The sequence below is a fragment of the Schistocerca nitens genome, chromosome 1 (genome assembly GCF_023898315.1).
Source record: "Schistocerca nitens isolate TAMUIC-IGC-003100 chromosome 1, iqSchNite1.1, whole genome shotgun sequence".
Lineage (NCBI taxonomy): Eukaryota > Metazoa > Arthropoda > Insecta > Orthoptera > Acrididae > Schistocerca > Schistocerca nitens.
The window spans coordinates 1,037,069,775-1,037,088,922 of NC_064614.1; the positions used below are offsets into that span (position 1 = coordinate 1,037,069,775).

General features: G+C 39.8%; 1 protein-coding gene across 1 annotated transcript in view; it reads left to right on the forward strand.

Moving 5' to 3' along the window:
* Window positions 1-19,148, forward strand: part of LOC126223916 (small subunit processome component 20 homolog) — a 206,637-nt gene that overhangs the window by 56,157 nt on the left and 131,332 nt on the right. The window contains exons 9-14 of the mRNA XM_049942200.1: window positions 5,771-5,978; window positions 14,314-14,473; window positions 17,171-17,368; window positions 18,392-18,568; window positions 18,649-18,774; window positions 18,972-19,138. Of these exons, the coding sequence (XP_049798157.1) occupies window positions 5,771-5,978; window positions 14,314-14,473; window positions 17,171-17,368; window positions 18,392-18,568; window positions 18,649-18,774; window positions 18,972-19,138 (1,036 nt within the window). The remainder of the gene's footprint in view (window positions 1-5,770; window positions 5,979-14,313; window positions 14,474-17,170; window positions 17,369-18,391; window positions 18,569-18,648; window positions 18,775-18,971; window positions 19,139-19,148) is intronic.

Below are 19,148 nucleotides of genomic sequence, written 5' to 3' on the forward strand. Positions count from 1 at the left end.
ACCTACTTGATCGTCTGCTGCCTTCACTACTTCATCCCTCAGAGCTACCCATTCTTCTTCTACTGTATTTCTTTCCCCCATTCCTGTCAATTGTTCCCTTATGCTCTCCCTGAAACTCTCTACAACCTCTGGTTCTTTCAGTTTATCCAGGTCCCATCTCCTTAAATTCCCACCTTTTTGCAGTTTCTTCAGTTTCAATCTGCAGTTCATAACCAATAGATTGTGGTCAGAATCCACATCTGCCTCTGGAAATGTCTTAAAATTTAAAACCTGGTTCCTAAATCTCTGTCTTACCATTATATAATCTATCTGATACCTTTTAGTATCTCCAGGATTCTTCCAGGTATACAACCTTCTTTTATGATTCTTGAACCAAGTGTTAGCTATGATTAAGTTATGCTCTGTGCAAAATTCTACAAGGCGGCTTCCTCTTTCATTTCTTCCCCCCAATCCATATTCACCTACTAAGTTTCCTTCTCTCCCTTTTCCTACTGACGAATTCCAGTCACCCATGACTATTAAATTTTCGTCTCCCTTCACTACCTGAATAATTTCTTTTATCTCGTCATACATTTCATCAATTTCATCATCATCTGCAGAGCTAGTTGGCATATAAACTTGTACTACTGTAGTAGGCATGGGCTTTGTGTCTATCTTGGCCACAATAATGCGTTCACTATGCTGTTTGTAGTAGCTAACCCGCACTCCTATTTTTTTATTCATTATTAAACCTACTCCTGCATTACCCCTATTTGATTTTGTATTTATAACCCTTTAATCACCTGACCAAAAGTCTTGTTCCTCCTGCCACCGAACTTCACTAATTCCCACTATATCTAAGTTTAACCTATCCATTTCCCTTTTTAAATTTTCTAATCTACCTGCCCGATTAAGGGATCTGACATTCCACGCTCCGATCCGTAGAACGCCAGTTTTCTTTCTCCTGATAATGACATTCTCTTGAGTAGTCCCCGCCCGGAGATCCGAATGGGGGACTATTTTACCTCCAGAATATTTTACCCAAGAGGACGCCATCATCTTTTAATCATACAGTAAAGCTGCATGTCCTCGGGAAAAATTACGGCTGTAGTTTCCCCTTGCTTTCAGCCGTTCGCAGTACCAGCACAGCAAGGCCGTTTTGGTTAATGTTACAAGGCCAGATCAGTCAATCATCCAGACTGTTGCCCCTGCAACTACTGAAAAGGCTGCTGCCCCTCTTCAGGAACCACATGTTTGTCTGGCCTCTCAACAGATACCCCTCCGCTGTGGTTGCACCTACGGTACGGCCATCTGTATCGCTGAGGCACGCAAGCCTCCCCACCAACGGCAAGGTCCATGGTTCATGGGGGGCAGCTTATTGTATGATTGACTATTAAACATCAGAACTGTATCAAAGTTTATAGTCAGCTTAGTGTATGATTGACTATAAACTTTGATACAGTTCCGATGTTTAATACACTCTCACACTGCTGAATCAGGATCAGATGATGATGATGTCATAACTGATGATTGCAGTGTGTGCTGAGTGGCACTGATCTCTGACCTAAGTACTCTTCCAACAGCAGTGGTGTATGGAACCTCTTGAAGGTGTGTCTATGCCAACATTTCTCAATCGCTTCTGTGTGAGGCAGCAGCTGTCCATACTTGTGGTTCCATCTTGAGGTATCAACTTTGACATGGAACTTCGTTCTTCAGACGTCACCATAAAAATTATCTGTGAATTAAAAAATTCACGTTGGTTATGTGACTTAAAATTTTGACTGCTCATTACTTGAAAACATTAAATTTGTGGCTTCAAGACAGAAAACAATTGATTACTCAACTTTATAGCCGCATCACAGTTTTTCCTTGTAATTTAGATCTGGTAGAAGCTGCCCTTGGGGAAGATCAGTTTGGATTCTGTAGAAATGTTGGAACATGTGAGGTAATACTGACCCTAAAACTTATCTTAGAAGATAAATAAAGGAAAGGCAAAACTATGTTTCTAGCATTTGTAGACTTATAGAAAGCTTTTGACAGTGTTGTCTGGAATACTCTCTTTCAAATTCTAAAGGTGGCAGGGGTCAAATACAGGAAGCGAAAGGCTATTTACAATTTGTACAGAAACCATATGGCAGTTACAAGAGTTGAGGGGCATGAAAAGGAAGCAGTGATTGGGAAGGGATTGAGACAGGTTTGTAGCCTATCCCAGATGTTATTCAGTCTATACATTGAGCAAGCAGTAAAGGAAACGAGAGAAAAATTTGGAGTAGGAATTAAAATCCATGAAGAAGAAATAAAAACTTTGAGGTTTTCTGATGACATTGTAATTCTGTCAGAGACAGCAAAGGACCTGGAAGAGCAGCTGAACAGATTGGACACTGTTTTGAAAGGAGGATATAAGATGAATATCAACAAAAGCAGAACAAGGATAATGGAATGTAGTCTAATTAAATCAGGTGATGCTGAGAGAATTAGATTAGGAAATGAGACACTTAAAGTAGTTGATGAGTTTTGCTATTTGGGGAGCAAAATAACTGATGATGGTTGAAGTAGAGAGGATATAAAATGAGACTGGCAATGGCAAGGAAAGCATTTCTGAATAAGAGAAATTTGTTAACATCGAGTATAGATTTAAGCATCAGGAAGTAGTTTCTGAAAGTATTTGTGTGGAGTGTAGGCATGTACGGAAGTGAAACATGGACGATAAATAGTGTAGGCAAGAAGAGAATAGAAGCTTTCGAAATGTGGTGCTACAGAAGAATGCTGAAGATTAGACGGGGAGATCAAGTAACTAATGAGGAGGTACTGAATAGAATTGGGGGAGTTGAGGAATTTGTGGCACAACTTGTCTAGAAGAAGGGATCAGTTGGTAGGACATGTTCTGAGGCATCAAGGAATCACCAATTTAGTATTAGAGGGCACTGTTGAGGGTAAAAATTGTAGAGGTAGACCAAGAGATGAATACAGTGAGTAGATTCATTTGAAGGATGTAGGTTCCAGTAGTTACTCAGAGGTGAAAAGGCTTGCACAGGATAGAGTAGCATGGGGAGCTGCAGCAAACCAGTCTTTGGACTGAAGACCACAACAATAACAATTTAAATCTATTTCAAACCCAGCTGATTTCAGGTAGTTATGTACATTTTCCTAGCTACAAGGAAGTCTCAGAAAAGTTTAAAGTCATCTTTAAGAGTATGTATGATGAAAAAGTTGATTACTTAAAGCAGCCTTTAAGGCTCATTTTGCAGATTTTCACAAGACAAAGCCATTGCTACATTTATTTAGCAACCATTTTGCTGCAATATTCACCAGATGTTCACCTGGAACTTTTCAACATGCAAAATGCTGAAATACTGTGAATTAAATTCTGTTGAATTTCTGTTGTGTCAATGAAAGAATTAAAAGTTATTGATGGATAAAGTACTAAAATGTGTTAACTAGCCTCCTTGAGTCAACTTATTGTATATCTGAACAAACTTTTTGCATAACAAACATTAAAAAAATCAAAAAGTAGGAACCACTTTAGGAATAACAATTCAGGCAATTTTGCTCTTGTGTAGGACAAAACTTGAGTCAAATCTCTTAGCAGTTGTGAAATCAATGAAGTATCATGTTTCAAATTAACTAGTGTACATAATATTTCTGTCAAAGGAAATTGTTGTAATTTCATTTGTTAAATAAAATGAATGTTTGTGAAACAGTTGATATGAACCAACTGCAACGAGGCATTAGGGCCCTTCAGTATTAGCATGTATATGCAACCCTAGTGTAGATCTATGCTGTTGCATCTGCAATGTAGTGGGTTCATTAGAGTTATTGAAAACTGAACCTGTAGTAGGAAACAGGCTCTCATTGAGCTGCAAAATTGTCATTTTGCCCTAAGTTAGAATCTGGATTTGCATCAGAATTGGAGTTGGCCAGCAGCCTTTGAGTGTGTAATACAAGTGGGCACCAGATGCTGGTCCAACTGATCTAATGAGACCGGATCTGTCTGAAGATTACTACCATAAAGTCAAAACCAGATAAAAGCAAAGTGAACTGTACTCAAATAAAACAGTATATCGAATTATTTTAGCTAAAATTGACTCATTTTCGATAAAAATTGCCACATAGTTTAGGTGCTAGAAGTATCATTTAAATTTCAGATTTGTAAAATTGACAAATGCCTGTTTTATTATGCAAATAGAAATAAAAATTAGTTGCAAAAATTGTTATTTTCTGTGCATAATACATAAGGGTAGCTCTAAAAATGTTTCATTGTACATGTATACACTGAAGCAAGTAAATGAGATGCAATTAAAGTGTGATATGAGGGATGTTCAGTTCGTAATGCAACACTTATTTTTTCTGAAAGCAGGTTAGTTTTATTCAGGATTCGAATACGCCAGATTATTCCCCGCTCTTTTGGCTACAAAACCCTACCTTTCAAAATAATCTCAGTTCAGTGTGACAGCCTTATACCACCATAACTGAGGAGCCTGTGTGCCTACATGGTACCACTCCACTGGTCAACATCAGAGCCAACAGTTTTCAACAAAAAACTGTCATGATCAGCCTTGTAATGCACAAGCAATTCCACACAGATCGTCCTTTGTCACTCTTGATAGTCTTCTGTCATACTTCAAGGAACCCAGCAGGCACACACCGTTTAGTACTCCAGGTGGTGGATGAATGTGTCAGCACTACCAACACAGACATCCAGCTGAACAGCGAAGTGTTTGATTGTGATCCGCTGATCACCTGGAATGAGAGACATGCACAGTCCAACATTGTAGGAGTCACATTTGTGTGTGGACAGCCAGCTTGCGGTAGATTGAACATATATGCTTGACCTTGTTGCAATTATGACAGACACATCAGCCGATGACTCTTTGTGCTTCATTTCACAGCCATGTCTCCGTAGACATTCTGCAGGTTCCTACGAAACTCAGTTACAGCTCTTTGCTTCGAACACACCTCTATTATAGACACCATTTTGAAGGCTACGTATAGCATCCCCACCTATCGGAACTTTGTAAAACTGTAGGGGCTGAAGCAGTAATATTCCACGACGTCCCACAATGAAGTTCACATTTTTCAAACAAAGTTGGCCAAGAAAAAAAAAAGTGTTGCATTACTCATTGAATGACCCTCTTATTTAATACTTCATTAAAGGCAGGAAGTTATTAAATGTAAGTTATTTTGCATTATTATTAAAGAGTAAGAAAAGAGTTGCTACAGAAGAATGCTGAAGATTAGATGGGTAGATCACATACCTAATGAGGAGGTATTGAATAGAATTGGGGAGAAGAGGAGTTTGTGGCACAATTTGACTAGAAGAAGGGATCAGTTGGTAGGACATGTTCTGAGACATCAAGGGATCACCAATTTAGTACTGGAGGGCAGCGTGGAGGGTAAAAATTGTAGAGGGAGACCAAGAGATGAATACACTAAGCAGATTCAGAAGGATGTAGGCTGCAGTAGCTACTACGAGATGAAGAAGCTTGCACAGGACAGAGTAGCATGGAGAGCTGCATCAAACCAGTCTCAGGACTGAAGACCACATCATCAACAACAACAACAACAAGAAAAGAGTGCATTGCAATTGAAAATTTTGGTGCTATTGTTATATTTGCGGGTTTCAAGCATTAACTGCACAACTATTAGTAAATTACAAACTAATTTGTCATCACATCTCTCATCCTGCGACATTTTATATTTTTTGAATATAAAGTGCCACAAGCCCCTCTTCCCCACCTTTAATTATAACCTTTTATTCAGTTGTATTTCTACAGAATGTGTGTGTTTTCAGGTTCCACTACACCACCTGCTTGGCACATTGTATATAAATTTTCAACTTTTGTGGGAACCAACTGGCAAGTTGATTTCCTCGTATGCTCGAGGAATGCAACTTTCAGACTTCTGGTCTGTCTTTGGTGACCAGTTAAGATTGGCTGCAGTTCACATAAAAGCTCCCATGAAGACTGAAGATTTAACTGAAAGCTGCTCTTTGTTCAAAAGTGAGTTAACTTTTTAAGTGGAATCATTTACTGTGAAGCAATGAAATAAAATTTGACACTAAGTCAACTCATCTACATCTGCATTTATACTTCGCAAGCCACCCAACGGTGTGCGGCGGAGGGCACTGTCATTACCTCCCTTTCCTGTTCCAGTCACGTTTGGTTTGCGGGAAGAACGACTGCTGGAAAGCCTCCGTGCGCGCTCAAATCTCTCTAATTTTACATTCGTGATCTCCTCGGGAGGTATAAGTAGGAGGAAGCAATATATTCAATACCTCATCCAGAAATGCACCCTCTCGAAACCTGGACAGCAAGCTACACCGCGATGCAGAGTGCCTCTCTTGCAGAGTCTGCCACTTGAGTTTGCTAAACATCTCCGTAACGCTTTCACGCTTACCAAATAACCCTTTGACAAAACGCGCCGCTCTTCTTTGGATCTTCTCCACCTCCTCTGTCAACCCAACCTGGTACGGATCCCACACTGATGAGCAATACTCAAGTATAGGTTGAACGAGTGTTTTGTAAGCCACCTCCTTTGTTGATGGACTACATTTTCTAAGGACTTTCCCAATGAATCTCAACCTGGTACCCGCCTTACCAACAATTAATTTTATATGATCATTCCACTTCAAATTGTTCCGTACGCATACTCCCAGATATTTTACAGAAGTAACTGCTACCAGTGTTTGTTCCGCTATCATATAATCATACAATAAAGGATCCTTCTTTCTATGTATTCGTAATACATTTGTCTGTGTTAAGGGTCAGTTGCCACTCCCTGCACCAAGTGCCTATCCGCTGCAGATCTTCCTGCATTTCGCTGCAATTTTCTGTGTACTACAGCATCATCTGCGAAAAGCCGCATGGAACTTCCAACACTATCTACTAGGTCATTTATATATATTGTGAAAAGTAATGGTCCCATAACACTCCCCAATGGCACACCAGAGGTTACTTTAACGTCTGTAAATGTCTCTCCATTGAGAGCAACAAGCTGTGTTCTGTTTGCTAAAAACTCTTCAATCCAGCCACACAGCTGGTCTGATATTCCGTAGGCTCGTACTTTGTTTATCAGGCGACAGTGCGGAACTGTATCGAACACCTTCCGGAAGTCAAGGAAAATGGCATCTGCCTGGGAGCCTGTATCTAATATTTTCTGGGTCTCATGAACAAATAAAGCGAGTTGGGTCTCACACGATCGCTATTTCCGGAATCCATGTTGATTCCTACAGAGTAGATTGTGTGTTTCCAGAAATGACATGATACGCGAGCAAAAAACATGTTCTAAAATTCTACAACAGATCGATGTCAGAGATATAATCCTATAGTTTTGCGCATCTGCTCAACGACCCTTCTTGAAAACTGGAACTACCTGTGCTCTTTTCCAATCAATTGGAACCTTCCGTTCCTCTAGAGACTTGCGGTACATGGCTGTTAGAAGGTGGGCAAGTTCTTTCACGCACTCTGTGTAGAATCGAATTGGTATCTTGTCAGGTCCAGTGGACTTTCCTCTGTTGAGTGATTTCAGTTGCTTTTCTATTCCTTGGACACTTATTTCGATGTCAGCCATTTTTTCGTTCGTGCGGTGACTTAGAGAAGGAACTGCAGTGCGGTCTTCCTCTGTGAAACAGCTTTGGAAAAAGGTGTTTAGTATTTGAGCTTTACGTGTGTCATCCTCTGTTTCAATGCCATCATCATCCCATAGTGTCTGGATATACTGTTTCGATCCACTTACTGATTTAACGTAAGACCAGAATTTCCTAGGATTTTCTGTCAAGTCGGTATATAGAATTTTACTTTCGAATTCACTGAACGCTTCATGCATAGCCCTGCTTACGCTGACTTTGACATTGTTTAGCTTCTTTTTGTCTGAGAGGTTTTGACTGCATTTAAACTTGCAGAGAAGCTCTCTTTGCTTTCGCAGTGGTTTCCTAATTTTGTTGTTGAACCACGGTGGGTTTTTCCCGTCCCTCACAGTTTTACTCTTCACGTACCTGTCTAAAACGTATTTCACGATTGCCTTGAACTTTTCCATAAACACTCAACATTGTCAGTGTCGGAACAGAAATTTTCATTTTGATCTGTTAGGTAGTCCGAAATCTGCCTCCTATTACTCTTGCTAAACAGATAAACCTTCCTCCCTTTTTTTATTATAATCCTATTTACTTCCATATTCAGGGATGCTGCAACGGCCTTATGATCACTGATTCCCTGTTGTGCGCTTACAGAGTCAAAAAGTTCGGGTCTGTTTGTTATCAGTAGGTCCAAGATGTTATCTCCACGAGTCGGTTCTTTGTTTAATTGCTTGAAGTAATTTTCGGATAGTGCACTCAGTATAATGTCACTCAATGCTCTGTCCCTACCACCCGTCCTAAACATCTGAGTGTCCCAGTTTATATCTGGTAAATTGAAATCTCCACCTAAGACTATAACATGCTGAGGAAATTTATGTGAAATGTATTCCAGATTTGCTCTCAGTTGTTCTGCCACTAATGCTGCTGAGTCAGGAGGTCGGTAAAAGGAGCCAATTATTACCCTCGCTCAGTTGTTGAGTATAACCTCCACCCATAATAATTCACAGGAACTATCCACTTCTATTTCATTACGGGATAAACTGCTACTAACAGCGACAAACACGCCACCACCAGTTGCATGCAATTTATCCTTTCTATACACTGTCTGTGCCTTTGTAAAAATTTCGGCAGAATTTATCTCTGGCTTCAGCCAGCTTTCCGTACCTATAACGATTTCAGCTTTGGTGCTTTCTATCAGTGCTTGAAGTTCTGGTACTTTACCAACGCAGCTTTGACAGTTTACAATTACAATACCGACTGCTGCTTGGTCCCCGCATGTCCTGATGTTGCCCCACACCCTTTGAGGCTGTTGCCCTTTCTGTACTTGCCCGAGGCCATATAACCGAAAAAACCGCCCAGTCCACGCCACACAACCCCTGCTACCCGTGTAGCCACCTGCTGTGTGTAGTGGACTCCTGACCTATCCAGCGGAACCCGAAACCCCACCACCCTATGGCGCAAGTCGAGGAATCTGCAGCCCACACGGTCGCAGAACCGTCTCGGCCTCTGATTCAGACCCTCCACTCGGCTCTGTACCAAAGGTCTGCAGTCAGTCCTGTCGACAATGCTGCAGATGGTGAGCTCTGCTTTCATTCCACTAGCGAGACTGGCTGTCTTCACCAAATTAGATAGCCGCCAGAAACCATAGAGGATTTCCTCCGATCCATAGCGACACACATCATTGGTGCTGACATGAGCGACCACGTGCAGATGGCACACCCTGTACCCTTCATGGCACCTGGAAAGACCCTTTCCACATCTGAAATGACTCCCCCCGGTATGCACACGGAGTGCACATTGGTTTTCTTCCCCTCCCTTGCAGGCATATCCCTAAGGGGCCCCATTATGCACCTGACGTTGGAGCTCCCAATTACCAGTAAGCCCACCCTCTGTGACCGCCCGGATCTTGCAGACTGAGGGCAACCTCTGGAACAGGACAGGTATCTATGTCTAGCTGAAGATCAGTATCAGCCGGAGACAGAGCCTGAAACCGGTTCGTCAGACAAACTGGAGAGGCCTTCCGTTGAGCCCTCCGGAATGTCTTTTGCCCCCTGCCACACCTTGAGACGACACCTCACTCTACCACGGGTGAGGGGTCTGCCTCAATGTGGGCAGTATCCTGGGCAGCCACAGCCGAAGTCCGATTGGGAGATGTGTGGGACGAGCTGGCCGTCCCCGTCAAACCCCCGTCCGGACCTCCACAGTGATGCCCATTGGCAACAGCCTCAAGCTGTGTGACTGAAGCCAACACTGCCTGAAGCTGGGAGCGAAGGGATGCCAACTCAGCCCGCATCCGAACACAGCAGTTGCAGTCCCTATCCATGCTAATTACTTTTGTGCAAAGAACGTCTGAACTAATCTACAGAGAACACAACCAGATCGACACAAAATTTAAACGGTTATTAAAATACAAGATTGCCTAGTAAATGCAGTAATGCTGCTACTTGCGCACTGCTATACACTGCTCGGCGGCAGAAGGAGACTACGCGATTTTACACTATTCAGGTACTAAAACACAATGCTACAACTCTCAAATACTATAATACGCCCGAAATTTGTGATTTAAACTATGCAAGTACCCAAAAACACGCAAAGAAATTAAGAATTAAACTATGTAACAAATAAGTGAGCTAAGAGGTTACGAATTGCTGCTGGCAGCTGCTTATCCAACGGCGGCAGGGAGCACACGCATTCTAAGATAAAACACAATGATCAGTAAATCTGTAATTTTTGAGAGTCTGCAGCTTGTAATTTAGTGGTTAGCATTGCTGCCTCGAGACCCTAGGGTCCCGGTTTCGATTCCAAGCTGGTTGGAGATTTTTTGTGCTCAGGAAGTGGGTATCTGTGTTGTCCTCATCATTTCATCTCATCATCATTGATGCACAAGTTTCCAAAGTAGTGTCAAATAGAAAGACTTGCACTAGGCAGCTGAACTATCTCAGACGGCATCTGCTGGCCAATAATGCCATACCATAATTTCATTTCATGTCTAGGAATCCTCGTGTGTCCTTCCACGTCATGTGGTTTCACACAAATTCTGAATTTACACGGTGTTTCTGGAGGAATAGTAAATATCTTAGAATGTGGTAGTACAGACTAATTCGAGTAAAATGTTCCTTATGACATGGGTCCAACCAAGCAAGATGGTGCAGTGGTTAGCACACTAGACTCGCATTCGGGAGGATGGTGGTTCAAACCTGCATCCGGCTGTCCCAATTTAGGTTTTCTGTGGTTTCCCTAAATCATTTCAGGTAAATGCCGGGATGGTTCCTTTGAGAGGGCACGGCCGACTTCCTTCCCCATCCTTCCCTCTAACGATGGGACCAATGACCTCGCTGTTTCATCCCGTCCCCCAAATCAATCAACCAACCATGGGTCCAGTTTTTATTCATTACACAGAGATACGGCTGTTAAAAAAAAACCAAATATGTACTTTCAGAATGTGTTAAGCAAAGGCAAATGATTAAGTTAATATTTGGTGTACATAAAATTCATTTCATACTTCAATACTCTTTTGAATTCTCTTGACAACGCTATGTGTAGTTCTGAGGTTCTCTTGGTATTTGTTGTGAGAGCAGCACTGATCATAATCTAAATGATCAGTTTATCTCTTGTGTGTATTTGTTTTTAGTTATCTGCACATTTCAGCCATTGCTACAGGCAAAAATCCAAAGTGGGTAAGATTTTGGGACTGTGATAGTCAAGAAACATGTCTACTTGGGCCAATTCCTCTTCCAGAGAATGTTAGATTTAGGTGATGTGTCACCTGATGACTAGAATATGGAGAGGCCCCGTCATGCTGGAAAACAGACTCATCCCTGTAGCCTAACAGACCTCTTCTAATAATGCTGGAAGAATGCCTAGATAATGAAGTCTGTGAGACGATGCTGTTACACAACAGGACCAAAGAACTGACTGTCTGTCGTACCACACCACACATTACACAGAAGTATTCTTCAAAATGTGTCTCAACAAATGCATACAGGTTTTTGTCAGATCTCCAGTGTGACCTACGAGTGTTACTTGTACCATCATGGATGAAAGTGGCTTCCTCAGTAAGCCTTATTAATAGGCTCGCTTGGCAGTTTATAAGTAGCCAGTGACAAACACCCAGTCATTTGCCTTCATCTGTTTTCTTGAAGGTGTTGAAATGATAATGCTAGATGCCATACATGTGTAATATCTGCCTTATTCTTGCATGTAGAATACTGATATGTGTAGAAATTTTGCATGTGTTTATTGAAGGACTGCATTGTACCAGCTGAATAATCTTGCCTACTTCGTCTACACTCTGTTTATTTGCACATTCAGATGAAAAATGAGTGCTGGGCACTGCCCCAGCCTCTCACAATTTTAGGGGAAATGTAAGTAAACACTCTTCAATGTGGTACTCTTACAAGTAGGAAATCATTTGCCATATTCCTTACAAGCAGCATTGTTTCCATTACAAACCCCCATACACAAATACCACAATCAAATTGAAATTATGTCGAAAAATTCGAATAACTTAAGTTCACTTCAGTAAACTCAAACCAGCTTCACAACTTGAACTTCCAAACAAAAATGACTAACAATAAATAAATCCATAGTAACGGGACTACCAACATGCAAAATGAGAACTCATATCTGTAACCAGCTGTATCTCATAAACAATAAAATTGAATACATGTTATATGAAATGCTATTAAAATTTGTCCATACTACCACATCCAAAAATACTTCCTGTTTCTTCTGAAACACCCAGTACAATAACATCAAATCATCAACAGCTCTCCTATTAGTGAGATGTTGCCCTTCCTCATATTCCTCTTTGTGTATCCCAATGAAAACAATCAAGTTTTGACAATATAATATTAATTGGATCAATAAAAAATATACTCACCAAGCAGTGGCAGAATACACACATAAAAGATTATAATTAAGCAAGCTTTTGGAGCCAGTGGCTCCTTCAGGCAGAAGAGTTGAAAAGGAAGGAAGAGTGGTGAAGGAAAATAACTGGAGAGGTCTAGGAAAAAGGGGTGGATTTCGTAAAAGTCACCCAGAACTGCATGTCAGGGGAGACTTATCGGACCGGATGAGAAACAAAGACTGATTGTTGTGGACTGCACCGGATGAGATCTGAAAACCTGAGAGCTTAAAGGAGGTAGACAGGGTAATATGCCAGACAGATATTACTGCTGAAACATTGTGTACAAATTAATAAGAGTAAATGTAAATTAAGCCAGATGGGTGATGAGAACCAAGGACGTGTTTAGCACTAATTCCCACCTGTGGAGTTCTAAGAAACTAGTTCCGGGGGAAGGGTTACAATTGTCATTTTGTAGAGCATGCTGTGCAACTGGATATTGTGTGTTGCCATTATACATCCTCTGCCTACGGCCATTCATCATAACTGATAATTTGGTGTTAGTCATGCCAATGGAACAGGGCGAACAATGTTCACATAACACAGGTCATATACCAGCTGTTATGTAAATGGTGTTTGGTCTTTTACATTGACATGACCACCATCAAATTCTCAGCAAGGATGAATGGGCTTACGCAGAGGGTGTATACTGGCAATGCACAGTATCCTTTTGCAGAGCATGCTCAACAACATGACAGTAAAGACCTCATTGCCTGTTTCATCACACACCCCATCTGGATCCCCCCCCCCCCCCCCCCCGACACTAGTTTCTCAGAACGCCGCAGTTGGGAACTAGCGCTAAACATGTCCTTGGTTCTCTCCATCCATCTGGCCTTAATTTACGTTAATTTCTTCCATCTCAGCATTTCTTCACAGTAACTACTCCTTTTTTCACCCTGTTTAATTTTCTACATCTTTCATTTTCTTACCTGTCTATTTTTCACCATCCCCCTCTTGCCTCTGTTACGTACAGTGTTCTTAGCTTTACACACTTATTAAATTGTACACTGTTTTAGCAGTAATCTCTATTTGCATACTACCTTGTCTTTCCCCTTTAATCTCCCAGGTTTTCAGATATTGTCCCGTGCAGTCCCGAACAGTCAGTCTTTCCTTCTTATCCCATCCAGTAAGTGTCCCCTGACCCATAGTTCTGGGTGACTTTTCCGAACTATACTTATTTTCCTAGATCTCTCCAGTCCTATTCTTTCACCCCTCTTCCTTCCCCTTCAACCCTTCTGCCACTGGCTCTGAAAGGTTGCCTAATTATAACCTTCTTTTATCTGTGTATTCCACCACCACTTGGTGATTAGAGTTTTTGTCTATCTAATTACATTATCTTAGCATGTTCCGCATTATGACCCTTATATGTATGACACTATACTTTTTGTTTGTGTCACATTTTGATCGTCCACATACCAATTGTAGCCACAAATTTTACACTTCCCCTGTCCATTCAGACCCAAGGGGAAACTTGGTATCAGTATGCAGATACTCATAATTTGTGCTTTTTTTCCTCATGTGGAATTTCTGCATCAGTATGTTGATTCATAAACTATACTGATCAGGTGAAAAATGCTCCAGATCCAGTATATCAGGTCTTAATAGCCACTGTTCTTGCAGAATACCCTAAAAAAATCAATGTTTCTCTGTTCCACAGTGGTATTTGTACCAAATGTTTCCTCAGCCAATCTCTCTTGTAAAAATGACACTTTTCAGAACTGTGCCACATCATAGTACACTTTTGCATTTTCACTTACTATAGTTGAATAATTTTTTAAAGTGTTTGCTGTAAGCTGTGTTATTATTGTCTAAGGTTAATTATAATGATGGCCTTAAAATATTCTTTTTATTTCAGATGAATTTCTGCAGTTGTCATATGTGTCTCTGAATGAGATGAATGATAAGCCTGATTATGTAAATTACCGCATTTTGCTTTGGAAAACATTTGCAGAATTCCCAGAAATATGTGAAGTAAAAAATAAGGAAGTATCTCCAATTTTCCTATCTTTTGTGGAGTAAGTGGTTTCCTTATTTTTGTACCCTAAAGCACATTTTTTACTTCTACAGTAATAACAGAATTAATTTTTAGTGAAAGCAGCTATATTGTTGTAAATTCATTTGTATAAAAAATGGAGACTTCACTACATGGCAAAGCATTTGTCTTTGTTGTTTTATTTTTTTGAATACCAAATTTGTTATGCTCATGTCACTGTTCTTTGTTTGGCCTGGAATATTGTGGTCACATCAGAACTTAAACAAATGCACTACAACTGTCAGAATACTAAAAGCAATAGCTGTGAAACTTATGGCTTTATTTATTTATTTTTCAAGTTATGTAGGACCATGCAAGCCAGTGCTACTGGTCATGGAACAAATCAGTACATATTAAAGAATGCTGATTTGAAAATTTACAAACAAAAGAATTAAACACCAAAAAATTATGACAGAGTATACAAATAAACAACACATTCCAAAGAGAAGTTCTTAGCTGCTCCGGGGAATTACTACACAGAAATGAGTAGTGTACCACAATGAATGCTTCAACCTTGGATTTGAAAATATTGTGGAGAGAGAAAGGGGGGGGGGGGGGGGGGGAGGAGAGAGAGAGAGAGAGAGAGAGAGAGATAGAGAAGAAGAGAGAGAGCATATATGAAGCACTAAGAGAATGGAACAGTTGAAATTCCACATCTACATGTATATTCACAAGCCATGTAACGATATGTGGTAGAATGTACTTTGTGCTCTACTGTCACCCCCCCCCCCCCCTTCCCCAAGCCCCTCTAATTCATGTTCCATTCGCAAATAGTGCACTGTTAAGAAGACTTGTCAGTGGAGCTTGTTGTGATCTGTCTGTCACTGGAGTTGGATGAACAATTCTGTGACACTTTTGCACTCACTAAATGAATCTGTGACAAAACATTATTTTTATCTCCTCTATCTTCTTTATTAATCCTACCGGACAAGGATCCTACACTGATGAGCAGTACTCAAGAAATGATCAATTGAGAGTTTTGTATGCTACCTCTGTTATAGGTGAATTACATTTCTTTACGATTCTTCCAATAACTATGGATGCATACTCTTATAAGTATAACAGTAGTTACGGTTTGTGTTTATCAACTATCGTGCAATCTAATGACAATGAGTATTCCCACTTGTTAATGTGCAATAAGTTTCATTTATTTATGTTGAGGGTCAGTTGCTTGTTCCTGGATCAAGTGCTGACTCTTTGCAGGTCTTCCTTCATTTTTCTACAATTTTCTAGCATTTCTATGTTTCAACTGTATCTGCTAGTAGTTTCACACAGTTTCCCATGTTATTCACCAGATGGTTTGAATATTATGAACACTAACAGTGTTACAACACTCCCTTGGAGTGTTCTTGAAGTTTCTTATGGGGTTATATCTGTAAAAGCGTCCTCAGTTCTAATCTGATATTATGTAAGCATTGAACTTGATAGATTTCATTTTTCATGGAATAATTTTATTACTGTTAGTCCCATGTTCAAAACTTCAAAGGATCTATTTATTGCACGAGTTACATCTATAGCACATTTTTGGAATCTCATTGGTCAGTAATCACTCCTGACCCCATACTTCAATTGCCAATATAATTGAATTTTGGACTCAAATGGTATTCATTGGGGACAGAATGAAAACTTGATTAATTGATATTGTGTTTATACTCTTTTATTGGAGTGTATGGTAACTCAGACAAACAATTATAGTGCTTAATAGAATATACCTTATTGCTTTTTACATTTAATGGCTTCTTTATTATATTGCAAGAAGAAATTATACAGCTTTTTTCCATGTTTATATGGCTGTTAAAAGATTGGTTTGAATACTTCCAGTAACTAATTTTTATTACAATTTTGATTATATATCTCTTATCACAAATGATTTTCTGGGGATTTATTAAAGGCTAAGTTCTGAGTTGCAGTGCATCTACGGTTAGTATCAGAGATAGGGATACCTAATGGATCCAGTTGGGTATACTGTTCATCTAGAGACCAGCTAAAGGCACCAGTCTGAGGATCATGTGTGAATACTTTTTGTTGTCTGCTGTAAGGCTTAGTGGGACACATGGTATAAAATTGATGATAACATCTGAAAGCAATTTAATTACCATGTTGAAATTCAGATTCTGCTACAACTCAAGTTATTGAACAAAGCTGAAAACTTCATGCACTTAGTGTGCATACTATAAATCAAAGATGTAAATGAATGAGGTGCAAACTATAGTACACAGCTGGAGACCTCATTGAAAAGTGTGAACAGTAGTAACTTTCTAACATAAAGAGGAGAATAGGACTTTATGGTAGAAATTAGAAGGGAATGAAATAGTGAATTTGAAAGTGTAGAATAAAGAATAAAAGGAAAAGTTTAGATAAAGCAGTTCTCATAGTTATACAAGTAGACAAACAGAATGGAGTGAAGATGGTGCCAAAGGAGGGATGCAGGAGGAGGGAGGGGGAGAGAGAGAGAGAGAGAGAGAGAGAGAGAGAGAGAGAGAGAGAGAGAGAATGCATGCAATAATTTATGCTCAATTTATTAATGCGGTAGTTTCGTTGTACTGAATTGAAAATATGTGAATAAAAAATATCCATTGTGACTATCCATAATAAATTCTACAGAAAAAAATAATGTATCAGTTTTTTTACGTAGTACCCACAATTATTGGCTTGTAACACACTATTTATTTGTCTCCAGGGATGAATTTTTTAGAACAAATGTACAGGAAGCAAAAACAGTGAATATTAAAAGAAAAGATACAGCATTGCAGACGGATACACTGACTAATGAGAATGAAAGCTCAGGTGATAGTGAAGAAGAACCAGAAGAAGCTGTGATTCATCAAGAAATATCTTTTCCAAAAGAAAGAACAATGAGTGCTAAAGAATTTGTGAGGTAACTGTATTTTAAAGCCACAGTAACTTAAGACTTAAAATCAGTAAGCGCTTATAGTCATGAGAATAGTTATAATTTAAGCTTTTATCAGAAGACTCAGTAAGCACTTATATGCATAAGAAAAGTTGATTCTCATGGCGTGAACTGTATTGACTGTGGTGGGTAGTTTTCCTGTCGAAATAGTGATTTTCAAACAATGGAAACTCCATGTAGGAATATCAACAATGTAGGAAAAGACAGATTGCTACTTACTGTAAAGAAGACAAGTTGCAGACAGGCACAATTAAAAGACACTTACAGTAAGCTTTCTGACACAGCCTTCATTGGAAAAAGAGGAATACATGCCATTCATACACGCAAACTTCATGCACACATGACCACCAACTCCAGAATCTCGGGCTGGAATGCAACTACCACGTGGGATGCAAGCAACAATCTGGAAGGGGCAGGAAAGGGGAAGGGATATCACCTCCCTGTCCCACAATTTCCAGATGCTGCACCTGTTGGCATTCTATTCCCTGCACACTCCACTAGACAGTGTTCGTCACTCAGCCCTCCTGTACACTACTATCCCTTCCCCTTCCCCTTCCCTGCCCCCTCCATATTGCTGCTTGCATCCCACGTGATAGTTGCATCCTGGCCCGAGATGCTGGAGTTGGCAGTCATGTGAGCATGAGGTATTGTTGCTTGTGTGTATGAATGGTGTGTGTTTCTCTCTTGCAGATGAAAGCTGTGGCCGAAAGCTCCATGCAAGTGTCTTTTAATTGTGTCTGTATGAAACTTAATGTGTCTTCTGTACGGTAAGTAGCAATCTGTCTTTTCCTACGTTGTTGAAATAGTGACTGTCTTGCTACCCATTTGTTCTCAGGTTAAATATTGAAAATATGCAATGTTCTCCATTTATTATGTATTAGAATCATTACAATTTTAATGAAGTCTAATGTAGGCAGATAGTTTTTAACTAACTTTGCATTATGTGGAAATACATAGTAATATTAATTAAGTCCACTACCTTTGTCACAGGACTCTTGCTGCACATATGAGTGTCTTTGCAAAACTTCGGAATCCAAAAGCAATTTTTAGAGAATCAGAGTTAAGTAAGTTGTATTATGATCTGCTGATGCACAAAAATCATGATGTCCAGAAGCTAGCACTCAGCTGCTTGCTTACATATAAACACAAGTTTCTTCTTCCATACCAGTAAGTATCATAATTTTTTCTTTATCATGTGGAATTCATCAACTGTCTGTCAGAACAAAATGACACCTTTTTTGTTCTAGGCCTAATTTGTTCAACTTGTTAGATGATAAAACATTCAAAAGCGAAATAACTATGTTTCGCATTGACAAAGAAAGTGACGTAATTCAAACTGAACACCGTGAGAAACTTATACCTATAATTATGAGGTAAGTCATACAGATACCTATAAACAGTTCATCTAGTGATAAAATTATTAACAATGGAGAATGTAAAACTGTAAATATACTATTTCAGCAGAACTTATTGCAGCAGCTTGATTATTACTGAAACAGAAATGCACCTACAGTGTCTCTAACTCTCAGTGTTATAATAACCTTTCTCTCATTAACAAATTGTATTCCAGGATAGTCTACAGTAAAATGCTGACGAAAACTGGTTCAAAATCTACAGGCAAAGCAGCAGCACAGCTACGTCGATCTTTAGTTTTGAGGTTTCTGGCTGGCTGTCATGAGAACGAACTGATGATATTTGTGCAAATGGCTTTCAAAAATTTAATGGACCACCTAAAAGGTGAAGAAAA